Source organism: Phocoena phocoena, chromosome 14, assembly GCF_963924675.1.
Source record: "Phocoena phocoena chromosome 14, mPhoPho1.1, whole genome shotgun sequence".
NCBI classification, from domain to species: Eukaryota; Metazoa; Chordata; class Mammalia; order Artiodactyla; family Phocoenidae; genus Phocoena; species Phocoena phocoena.
The window spans coordinates 36,694,594-36,706,969 of NC_089232.1; the positions used below are offsets into that span (position 1 = coordinate 36,694,594).

Sequence of the window (12,376 nt, forward strand, 5' to 3'; positions counted from 1 at the left end):
AATTTATCTATCTTCTTCAGAGTGTGAGAACCAAGCAAGATACTGTATCTGAGAGTATTTTAAAAATATTTATCCATCCATTATTTTAAAGCACTGGTAAGTAAATTTAATGATATAACTTTAAAGGATAGCAGGTAATAACTTTCTTTAATACCTTAACCCAGTGAGAGTGGTGGTTTGCCTCAAATTAATATACATCAGGTCCTCTTTGAAATATCTTTGAAAGTTATTTTAATTCAACTGAAACGGAGAAAAATTATGCTAAGGTACTTCACTTGGTTCATGATAACACTAAACTGACTTGTTGGCACAGAATCAGTGGTCTTTATACATGCCCTGGGGAAAAATGTATAAAAAACAGGAAGTCTTACATTTCTTCCTCAAAACTGGAATAGATGCATTACATATTATAAGTACTCCTATTTAATTGTAAGTTTCTTGAGAACAGTATTCCCTCCAGTGCATAGTAGCTAAGCACAGTAAATACTCAGGAAATATTAGTTTAGTTGATCTGACTATTAATAGTCATTCATAATTATAAGTAAAAAGAGGGCCTGTTTGTTCCTTCTTTCCATTCCTTTCCTCTTGCTTCCACCATGTCATCCTAAGCACCTGTGCACAACCTGCCACAGCTACGCCCTTGTACCCAATGAGAATTTCTTTTGCTGTAGTTTTTGCAGAATTCCAGTCAGAGTCTGAACTAAGTATTAAAAATACTACAGCAGAGAGAGAAAATTATTCTTATATAATATTAGGGTAAAATATATTTGTGTTATCTGAGCTTGTTTATGTGATGCTCTACCACAAAAATGAAAGTATATGATACATCACAGAATTTTCCCTCAAATGTAAATTTTACAGCTTTTTGTTTTTTATTGGTACGTCATCTATGGTGAACAGTGTGTTCATAACTTTCCTTGACTTAATCTCTTTCTATCATTTTCAGGGTCAATGAAGACATGAAATTAACTGACTTAGAGCTGGGAAAGCTGGCAAATAATGTCCAGGAGTTATTATATAGTGCCTCAGATATATGCCATGATCGAGCTGTCAAATTTCTCATGTCAAGAGCAAAGGTTAGTTGTTTTAATAAACTTTAGATATTTTATACATAGTAACATTATTTTCAAGATCTGGAATATATCCTTGCTTGTGTCCCTATTCCACATAATGCATATTTTGAACACTTAATAAGGTACTGGTGTGGTCTATTAAGGAGATGTTGAAATGCAAAATAATCCAAATAAAAGAAATAGAAAAAATTAAGCATGCTTTTCAAATAAATGATTAAAAGACTTATTTTGAAATATAATACCTTAATAATTAATTTGAAATTAATATGCTGTTTTTATACATATATATGTGTATACTTAGCCAAATAATTTATTAAGAAAATTAGTTGTACTCCAATAGTATGACAATTGTATAGTATGATCTGAACTTATTTGAGCTACTGTATTACAAAGGGATCAGAATAAAATTTAGACATCTTAAACTTTTTATGCTTGATTTCTGGGACTAAAGTATTGGGAAATTTTATTTAAAATTGTTTAAAAATAATGTTTAGGAATTAATACAACTATTATAAAAATAATTAATATTTGTTTAAGTTGGTTTTATAGCTCATCCATATTTGGTGTTATACTAACTCTCATGATTTTTGTGTTATCTTTAAAATTTAGGATGGTTTTCTTGAGAAGCTGAATTCCACAGAATTCATAACACTTTCCAGATTAATGGAAACATTCATTTTAGAAACTGAACAGATCTGTGGAAGAAAAAGCATGTCATTACTTGGAGCACTTCAGAGCCAAGCTAATAAATTTGTAAACAGGTTTCATGAAGAGAGAAAAACCAAGCTCAGGTATTATTACCATGTCCATTCTGTTCTTCATTTTTTTCCCCTTTTCTTTACAAAACACAATTATATTTAAAAGAGGAAACTTCATTAATTGGCCAGTTAAAACCCCTGACAGATTTTTTTCTTTTTAATTAAAGACAGATTGTGGAATTAAAATCACATTTCTTAGCTTTTGAAAGTGTAGTTAGAATGTTTAGTTCCATTAAAGTACTTACCAGGAAGATCCTAATAGATTGACTTTTCCTTTCCCACTCAAAGTGAAGTTAATTATGTTTTACCACTCTTCCTGACTAGGCTAAGAGACATAAAAAGAGAAACATTTTCTGAGACTATTCATACTGTTTATGAATGATTTCAGTCTATTAAGGTGTTCAGCACTTTTTAAAGTATTACGTACTAACAGGTATTGGCCATTATTATTTAAAAACTCAATGCCTTGTATTGCATGGGCTCTACTTGAATTTAACTAAGATACATGTAGTCTTAAATATATAACAAAAGTCTTATGTACTCACTCAGCTCTTCCTTTTCTTTTCACCCAAGGAGATGGTGTTGAAATATTATTAAAGTTTATCTTCCTTTCTTTTTACTTTTGAATAGCCTCCTCTTAGACAATGAACGCTGGAAGCAAGCTGATGTTCCCGCAGAATTTCAGGATCTTGTTGATTCTATAGCAGATGGAAAGATTGCTTTACCTGAAAAAAAATCAGGGGGTATGTGTACTCTTTCACACACTCTCTTTCAATTTTATATTGTTTGTTCATTTTGTAGGAGTGCTTAATATTTCTTTAATTGATAGTGCCTCTTGGGAATCTTAGAACTAACACTCCCAGCTTAGTAAGTGGTTGATTGGAAAAGTATATGGTAATTTTTAATAATAATTTCAGATATTTATTGAGTATTAACCATAGCCAGACACTGGACCAGGTGCTTTACATGCATTACTCTAGTTTACCCTCACAACAACCTATAATAAAGATACTATTGTTACCTTGTTTAATAGTGAGGAGGCGTGAGGCTTCCAGGGGTTAAGGAATTTGGTACAAATAAAGATCTGGGATTTGAAACCAACTTTATATAATTTCATAGCTATGTTCTTAACCACTGTACTGTATTGTTTAGAGACATGTATTCTTTTACTGGACACTAGTATGCTTCTATGTGTCAAATGTTGAGACATAGGTAAGAGGTATAATTTTACTTTAAAAGGTCTAAGTCTGATGAAAAATATATTTATTATCAATCACAAGTAATGTAGTAGTGATATGATAGAGAAAACCAAAATATAAAGAACTGTAGAATAAGAAAACTATGAAGGAGACTACAAAGGAAGGGCAGACAGGTAGGACAATCCAGAAAAACACACAAGTTAAAAAAATAGAGTTTCAAGAAGAAAATTTTCATTTGTATCAAATGTCAATTGGGTCTCTTATGAAAGACATGCAGTGGCTAGAGATATTTTTGTATATCAGTTAAAGTGGAGTTGTCATGGGTTAATAATATACACTTGGGCTTCCCTGGTGGCGCAGTGGTTGAGAGTCCGCCTGCTGATGCAGAGGACATGTGTTTGTGCCCCGGTCCGGGAAGATCCCACATGCCGCGGAGCGGCTGGGCCCGTGAGCCATGGCCGCTGAGCCTGTGTGTCCAGAGCCTGTGTTCTGCAACAGGAGAGGCCACAACAGTGAGAGGCCCGCGTACTGCCAAAAATAAATAAAATAATAATATAAACTTATGTACAACTCATCCTGTAATACCAGATTTGAAATTTTGAAGTTTTGAATAATTTTTAAAGTGTTTTTTGTTGTTGTTGTTTTTAATAAATTTTTATTTATTTATTTATTTATTTATTTATTTATGGCTGTGTTGGGTCTTCGTTGCTGAGCACGGGCTTTCTCTAGTTGCAGCAAGCGGGGGCTACTCTTCATTGTGGTGTGCAGGCATCTCATTGTGGTGGCTTCTCTTGTTGAAGAGCACTAGCTCTAGGCATGTGGGCTTCAGTAGTCGTGGCTCGCGGGCTCTAGAGAGCAGGCTCAGTAGCTGTGGCACACGGGCTTAGTTGCTCCGCAGCATGTGGGATCTTCCTGGCCTAGTGCTCCAACCCGTGTCCCCTGCAATGGCAAGTGGATTCTTAACCAATGTACCATCAGGGTAGTCCATATACCCTGCTTTTTTTTTTTTTTTTTTTAAACATCTTTATTGGGGTATAATTGCTTTACAATGGTGTGTTAGTTTCTGCTTTATAGCAAAGTGAATCAGTTATACATATACATATGTTCCCATATGTCTTCCCTCTTGCGTCTCCCTCCCTCCCACTCTCCCTGTCCCACCCCTCCAGGCTGTCACAAAGCACCGAGCTAATATCCCTGTGCCATGCGGCTGCTTCCCATTAGCTATCTACCTTACTACGTTTGTTAGTGTGTGCACGTCCATGACTCTCTCTCGCCCTGTCAAAGCTCACCCTTCCCCCTCCCTATATCTTGAAGTCCGTTCTCCAGTAGGTCTGCGTCTTTATTCCTGTCTTACCCCTAGGTTCTTCATAACATTTTTTTTTCTTAAATTCCATATATATGTGTTAGCATACGGTATTTGTCTTTTTCTTTCTGACTTACTTCACTCTGTATGACAGACTCTAGGTCTATCCATCTCATTACAAATAGCTCAATTTCGTTTCTTTTTAAGGCTGAGTAATATTCCATTGTATATATGTGCCACATCTTCTTTATCCATTCATCCGATGATGGACACTTAGGTTGTTTCCATCTCTGGGCTATTGTAAATAGAGCTGCAATGAACATTTTGGTACATGACTCTTTTTTTTTTTTTTTTTTTTTTTTTTTTATGCGTTACGCGGGCCTCTCACTGTTGTGGCCTCTCCCGTTGCGGAGGACAGGCTCCGGACGCGCAGGCTCAGCGGCCATGGCTCACGGGCCCAGCCGCTCCGCGGCATGTGGGATCTTCCCAGACCGGGGCACGAACCCGTGTCCCCTGCATCGGCAGGCGGACTCTCAACCACTGCGCCACCAGGGAAGCCCATGACTCTTTTTGAATTTTGGTTTTCTCAGGGTATATGCCCAGTAGTGGGATTGCTGGGTCATATGGTAATTCTATTTGTAGTTTTTTAAGGAACGTCCATACTGTTCTCCATAGTGGCTGAACCAATTCACATTCCCACCAGCAGTGCAAGAGTGTTCCCTTTTCTCCACACCCTCTCCAGCATTTATTGTTTCTAGATTTTTTGATGATGGCCATTCTGACTGGTGTGAGATGATATCTCACTGTAGTTTTGATTTGGATTTCTCTAATGATTAATGATGTTGAGCATTCTTTCATGTGTTTGTTGGCATTCTGTATATCTTCTTTGGAGGAATGTCTATTTAGGTCTTCTGCCCATTTTTGGATGGGGTTGTTTGTTTTTTGTTATTGAGCTGCATGAGCTGCTTGTAAATTTTGGAGATTAATCCTTTGTCAGTTGCTTCATTTGCAAATATTTTCTCCCATTCTGAGGGTTGTCTTTTGGTCTTGTTTATGGTTTCCTTTGCTGTGCAAAAGCTTTGAAGTTTCATTAGGTCCCATTTGTTTATTTTTGTTTTTATTTCCATTACACTAGGAGGTGGGTCAGAAAGGATCTTGCTGTGATTTATGTCATAGAGTGTTCTGCCTATGTCTTCCTCTAAGAGTTTGATAGTTTCTGGCCTTACATTTAGGTCTTTAATCCACTTTGAGCTTATTTTTGTGTATGGTGTTAGGGAGTGATCTAATCTCATACTTTTACATGTACCTGTCCAGTTTTCCCAGCACCATTTATTGAAGAGGCTGTCCTTTCTCCACTGTATATTCCTGCCACCTTTATCAAAGATAAGGTGTTCATATGTGCGTGGGTTTATCTCTGGGCTTTCTATCTTGTTCCATTGATCTATCTTTCTGTTTTTGTGCCAGTACCATACTGTCTTGATTACTGTAGCTTTGTAGTATAGTCTGAAGTCAGGGAGCCTGATTCCTCCAGCTCCTTTTTTCGTTCTCAAGATTGCTTTGGCTATTCGGGGTCTTTTGTGTTTCCATACAAATTGCGAAATTTTTTGACCTAGTTCTGTGAAAAATGCCAGTGGTAGTTTGATAGGGATTGCATTGAATCTGTAGATTGCTTTGGGTAGTAGAGTCATTTTCATAATGTTGATTCTTCCCATCCAAGAACATGGTATATCTCTCCATCTATTTGTATCATCTTTAATTTCTTTCATCAGTGTCTTATAATTTTCTGCATACAGGTCTTTCGTATCCTTAGGTAGGTTTATTCCTAGATATTTTATTCTTTTTGTTGCAATGGTAAATGGGAGTGTGTTCTTGATTTCACTTTCAGATTTTTCATCATTAGTATATAGGAATGCCAGAGATTTCTGTGCATTAATTTTGTATCCTGCTACTTTACCAAATTCATTGATTAGCTCTAGTAGTTTTCTGGTAGCATCTTTAGGATTCTCTATGTATAGTATCATGTCAGCTGCAAACAGTGACAGCTTTACTTCTTCTTTTCTGATTTGGATTCCTTTTATTTCCTTTACTTCTCTGATTGCTGTGGCTAAAACTTCCAAAACTATGTTGAATAAGAGTGGTGAGAGTGGGCAACCTTGTCTTGTTCCTGATCTTAGTGGAAATGCTTTCAGTTTTTCACCATTGAGGATGATGTTTGCTGTGGGCTTGTCATATATGGCCTTTATTATGTTGAGGAAAGTTCCCTCTATGCCTACTTTCTGCAGGGTTTTTATCATAAATGGGTATTGAATTTTGTCGAAAGCTTTCTCTGCATCTATTGAGATAATCATATGGTTTTTCTCCTTCAATTTGTTAATATGGTTTATCAGAATGATAGATTTGCGTATATTGAAGAATCCTTGCATTCCTGGAATAAACCCCACTTGATCATGGTGTATGATCCTTTTAATGTGCTGTTGGATTCTGTTTGCTAGTGTTTTGTTGAGGATTTTTGCATCTATGCTCATCAGTGATATTGGCCTGTAGTTTTCTTTCTTTGTGACATCCTTGTCTGGTTTTGGTATCAAGGTGATGGTGGCCCCGTAGAAGGAATTTGGGAGTGTTCCTCCCTCTGCTATATTTTGGAAGAGTTTGAGAAGGACAGGTGTTAGCTCTTCTCTAAACGTTTGATAGAATTCACCTGTGAAGCCATCTGGTCCTGGGCTTTTGTTTGTTGGAAGGTTTTTAATCACAGTTTCAATTTCAGTGCTTGCGATTGCTCTGTTCATATTTTCTATTTCTTCCTGATTCAGTCTTGGCAGGTTGTGCATTTCTAAGTATTTGTCCATTTCTTCCAGATTGTCCATTTTATTGGCATAGAGTTGCTTGTAGTAATCTCTCATGATCTTTTGTATTTCTGCAGTGTCAGTTGTTACTTCTCCTTTTTCATTTCTAATTCTATTGATTTGAGTCTTCTCCCTTTTTTTCTTGATGAGTCTGGCTAGTGGTTTATCTATTTTGTTTATCTTCTCAAAGAACCAGCTTTTAGTGTTATTGATCTTTGCTGTCATTTCCTTCATTTCTTTTTCATTTATTTCTGATCTGATTTTTATGATTTCTTTCCTTCTGCTAGCTTTGGGGTTTTTTTGTTCTTCTTTCTCTAATTGCTTGAGGTGCAAGGTTAGGTTGTTTATTCGAGATGTTTCCTGCTTCTTAAGGTGGGCTTGTATTGCTATAAACTTCCATCTTAGAACTGCTTTTGCTGCATCCCATAGGTTTTGGGTCGTTGTGTCTCCACTGTCATTTATTTCTAGGTATTTTTTTATTTCCTCTTTGATTTCTTCAGTGATCACTTCATTATTAAGTAGTGTATTGTTTAGCCTCCATGTGTTTGTATTTTTTACAGATCTTTTCCTGTAATTGATATCTAGTCTCATGGCGTTGTGGTCAGAAAAGATACTTGATAAAATTTCAATTTTCTTAAATTTACCAAGGCTTGATTTGTGACCCAAGATATGATCTATCCTGGAGAATGTTCCATGAGCACTTGAGAAAAATGTGTATTCTGTTGTTTTTGGATGGAGTGTCCTATAAATATCAATTAAGTCCATCTTGTTTAATGTATCATTTAAAGCTTGTGTTTCCTTATTTATTTTCATTTTGGATGATCTGTCCATGGGTGAAAGTGGGGTGTTAGAGTCCCCTACTATGAATATGTTACTGTCGATATCCCCTTTTATGGCTGTTAGTATTTGCCTTATGTATTGAGGTGCTCCTATATTGGGTGCATAAATATTTACAATTGTTACATCTTCTTCTTGGATCGATCCCTTGATCATTATGTAGTGTCCTTCTTTGTCTCTTTTAATAGTCCTTATTTTAAAGTCTATTTTGTCTGATATGAGAATTGCCACTCCAGCTTTCTTTTGGTTTCCATTTGCATGGAATATCTTTTTCCATCCCCTTACTTTCAGTCTGTATGTGTCTCTAGGTCTGAAGTGGGTCTCTTGTAGACAGCATATATAAGGGTCTTGTTTTCGTATCCATTCAGCCAATCTGTGTCTTTTGGTGGGAGCATTTAGTCCATTTACATTTAAGGTAATTATCGATATGTATGTTCCTATTCCCATTTTCTAAATTGTTTTGGGTTCGTTATTATAGGTCTTTTCCTTCTCTTGTGTTTCTTGTCTAGAGAAGTTCCTTTAGCATTTGTTGTAAAGCTGGTTTGGTGGTGCTGAACTCTCTCAGCTTTTGCTTGTCTGTAAAGGTTTTAATTTCTCCATCAAATCTGAATGAGATCCTTGCTGGGTAGAGTAGTCTTGGTTGCAGGTTTTTCTCCTTCATCACTTTCAGTATGTCCTGCCACTCCCTTCTGGCTTGTAGGGTTTCTGCTGAGAGATCAGCTGTTAACCTTATGGGGATTCCCATGTGTGTTATTTGTTGTTTTTCCCTTGCTGCTTTTAATATGCTTTCTTTGTATTTAATTTTTGACAGTTTGTTTAATATGTGTCTTGGCGTATTTCTCCTTGTATTTATCCTGTATGGGACTCTCTGTGCTTCCTGGACTTGACTAACTATTTCCTTTCCCATATTAGGGAAGTTTTCAACTATAATCTCTTCAAATATTTTCTCAGTCCCTTTCTTTTTCTCTTCTTCTTCTGGAACCCCTAGAATTCGAATGTTGGTGCATTTAATGTTGTCCCAGAGGTCTCTGAGACTGTCCTCAGTTCTTTTCATTCTTTTTTCTTTATTCTGCTCTGCAGTAGTTATTTCTACTACTTTATCTTCCAGGTCACTTATCCGTTCTTCTGCCTCAGTTATTCTGCTATTGATCCCTTCTAGAGTATTTTTAATTTCATTTATTGCGTTGTTCATCGTTGCTTGTTTCATCTTTATTTCTTCTAGGTCCTTGTTAACTGTTTCTTGCATTTTGTCCATTCTATTTCCAAGATTTCGGATCATCCTTACTATCATTATTCTGAATTCTTTTTCAGGTAGACTACCTATTTCCTCTTCATTTGTTAGGTCTGGTGCATTTTTATCTTGCTCCTTCATCTGCTGTGTGTTTTTCTGTCTTCTCATTTTGCTTATCTTACTGTGTTTGGGGTCTCCTTTTTGCAGGCTGCAGGTTCGTAGTGCCCGTTGTTTTTGATGTCTGTCTCCAGTGGCTAAGGTTGTTTCAGTGGGTTGTGTAGGCTTCCTGGTGGAGGGGACTAGTGCCTGTGTTCTGGTGGATGAGGCTGGATCTTGTCTCTCTAGTGGGCAGGTTCACGTCTGGTGGTGTGTTTTGGGGTGTCTGTGGCCTTATTTTGATTTTAGGCCGCCTCTGTGCTAATGGGTGGGGTTGTGTTCCTGTTTTGCTAGTTGTTTGGCATAGGTTGTCCAGCACTGTGGCTTGCTGGTCGTTGAGTGAAGCTGGGTGCTGGTGCTAAGATGGAGGTCTCTGGAGATTTCCGCCGTTTAATATTATGTGGAGCTGGGAGGTCTCTTGTTGACCAGTGTCCTGAAGTTGGCTCTCCTACCTCAGAGGCAGAGCCCTGACTCCTGGCTGGAGCACCAAGAGCCTTTCATCCACATGGCTCAGAATAAAAGGGAGAAAAAGTAGAGAGAATTAGTAGAAGTATGAGGAAAGAAAGAAGGAAAGGAGGAAAGGAAGGAAAGAAGAAAGAAGCAAAGAAGGAAAGAAAGGAGGGAGGGAGGGAGGAAGGAGGGAAAGAAGGAAGAAAGCCAGAAAGAAGATACAGTAAAAATAAAATAAAGTATAATATAGTTATTGAATTAAAAAATTATTTTTTAAAAAAAAGGGACGGATAGAACCTTAGGACAAATGTTGGAAGCAAAGCTATACAGAGAAAATCTTACACAGGAGCATACACATACACCCTCACAAAAAGAGGTAAAGGGGGAAAAATCATAAATCTTGCTCTCAGAGACCACCTCCTCAATTTGGGGTGATTCGTTGTCTAAAGGATGGAAGGAAGGAAGGAAGGAAAGAACGAAGGTAAAGTATAATAAAGTTATTACAATTAAAGTTAATTATTAAGAAAAAAAGTTCTTTAAAAAAACCATGGACGGATAGAGCCCTAGGACAAATGGTGGAAGCAAGAGTATACAGACAAGATCTCACACAGAAGCATACACGTACACATTCACAAAAAGAGGAAAGGGGAAAAAAATCATAGATCTCGGTCCTAAAGTCCACCTCTTCAATTTGGGATCATTCCTTGTCTATTCAGGTATTCCACAGATGCAGGGTATATCAAGTTGATTGTGGAGCTTTAATCCGCTGCTTCTGAGGCTGCTGGGAGAGATTTCCCTTTCTCGTCTTTGTTTTCACAGCTCACAGGAGCTCAGCTTTGGATTTGGCCCTGCCTCTGCGTGTAGGTCGCTGGAGGGCGTCTGTTTTTTGCTCAGACAGGACGGGGTTAAAGGAGCCGCTGATTCGGGGGCTCCGGCTCACTCAGGCCGGGGGTTGGGGGGGGGATGGAGGGGCACTGCGTGCGGGGCGGGCCTGCGGCGGCAGAGGCGGCGTGACGTTGCACCAGCTTGAGGCCCGCTGTGCGTTCTCCCGCGTAAGTTGTCCGTGGATCCCGGGAACCTGGCAGTGGCGGGCTGCACAGGCTCCGCGGAAGAGGGGTGTGGAGAATGACCTGTGCTCGCACACAGGCCCCTTGGTGGCGGCAGCAGCAGCCTTAGCGTCTCCCGCCCGTCTCTGGCGTCCGCGCTTTTAGCCGCGGCTCGTGCCCGTCTCTGGAGTTCCTTTAAGCAGCGCTCTTAAACCCCTCTCCTCGCGCACCAGGAAACAAAGAGGGGAAGAAAAAGTCTCTTGCCTCTTCGGCAGGGGCAGACTTTTTTTTCCCTGGACTCCCTCCCGGCTAGCCGTGGTGCACTAATCCCTTCAGGCTATGTTCAAGCCCCCAACCCCAGTCCTCTCCCTGCGCTCCGTCCGAAACCGAAACCGAAACCGAGCCTCAGCTCGCAGCCCCGCCCGCCCCGGCGGGTGAGCAGACAAGCCTCTCGGGCTGGTGAGTGCCGGTCGGCGCCGATCCTCTGTGCGGGAATCTCCCCGCTTTGCCCTCCGCACCCGTCGCTGTGCACTCCTCCGCGGTCCCGAAGCTCCCCTCTCCGCCTCCCGCAGTCTCCGCCCGCGAAGGGGCTTCCTAGTGTGTGGAAACTTTTCCTCCTTCACAGCTCCCTCCCACTGGTGCAGGTGCCGTCCTTATTCTTTTGTCTCTGTTTTTTCTTTTTTTCTTTTGCCCTACCCAGGTAAGTGGGGAGTTTCTTGCCTTTTGGGAGGTCTGAGATCTTCTGCCAGCCTTCAGTAGGTGTTCTGTAGGAGTTGTTCCACGTGTAGATGTATTTCTGGTGTATCCGTGGGGAGGAAGGCGATCTCCGCGTCTTACTCTTCCGCCATCTTCAAGCCGTCCCCCATATACCCTGCTTTTGTCTTTTGTTTTCCTCTGAGAAAGAAGAAAGGATATGCTATTAGAAATCCATTAACATTTTCCTAGTTCATGCAGAGTTAAGGATCCTTGGTTATTATTCATGCATCCATCATCTACTTATTGAGTTACTAGCTACTTAGCTTCGCATTGGGGAGATGAAGTTTAATGGATAGCAGTTAATATTAATTTGCTGCTTACCTGATGCTAGACAGTTTTTTCTAAGCACTTTACATTGTTATCTCATTTACAGATCCATGAGCTAGACACTGTTAGTATTCCCATTTTTAAAAATATGGAAACTGAGGCACAAAGAGGTTAAGCAACATGCCTAAGGTTACCTGGCTAGGAAGTGGTAGAGCTGGGATCCAACTGCAGGCAGACTGACTTTAGGACCCTTCCTCTTAACTACTGTGCTAAGCCATTTCTCTGCAGTATTGAGAATTGGTTAAGACACAACCCCTGTCCTCAAAAAACTTAATCTGACATACAGAGTGAATTGTGATTAGAAATTATATCACACTGAATTTCTTTCCTTGAAAGAGATGAGGAAGTAGATATTTAATGTCTTAGAACAAAAGGATTTGAAGCTTAGGGAAGCATG

At 39.3% G+C, this 12,376-nt stretch overlaps 1 protein-coding gene across 2 annotated transcripts in view; it reads left to right on the forward strand.

Moving 5' to 3' along the window:
- Positions 1–12,376, forward strand: part of VPS54 (VPS54 subunit of GARP complex) — a 76,689-nt gene that overhangs the window by 45,612 nt on the left and 18,701 nt on the right. For both annotated transcript variants that reach the window (XM_065890886.1, XM_065890887.1), the window contains exons 12-14: positions 947–1,076; positions 1,683–1,864; positions 2,462–2,574. In XM_065890886.1, coding sequence (XP_065746958.1) covers positions 947–1,076; positions 1,683–1,864; positions 2,462–2,574 — 425 coding nt within the window. The remainder of the gene's footprint in view (positions 1–946; positions 1,077–1,682; positions 1,865–2,461; positions 2,575–12,376) is intronic.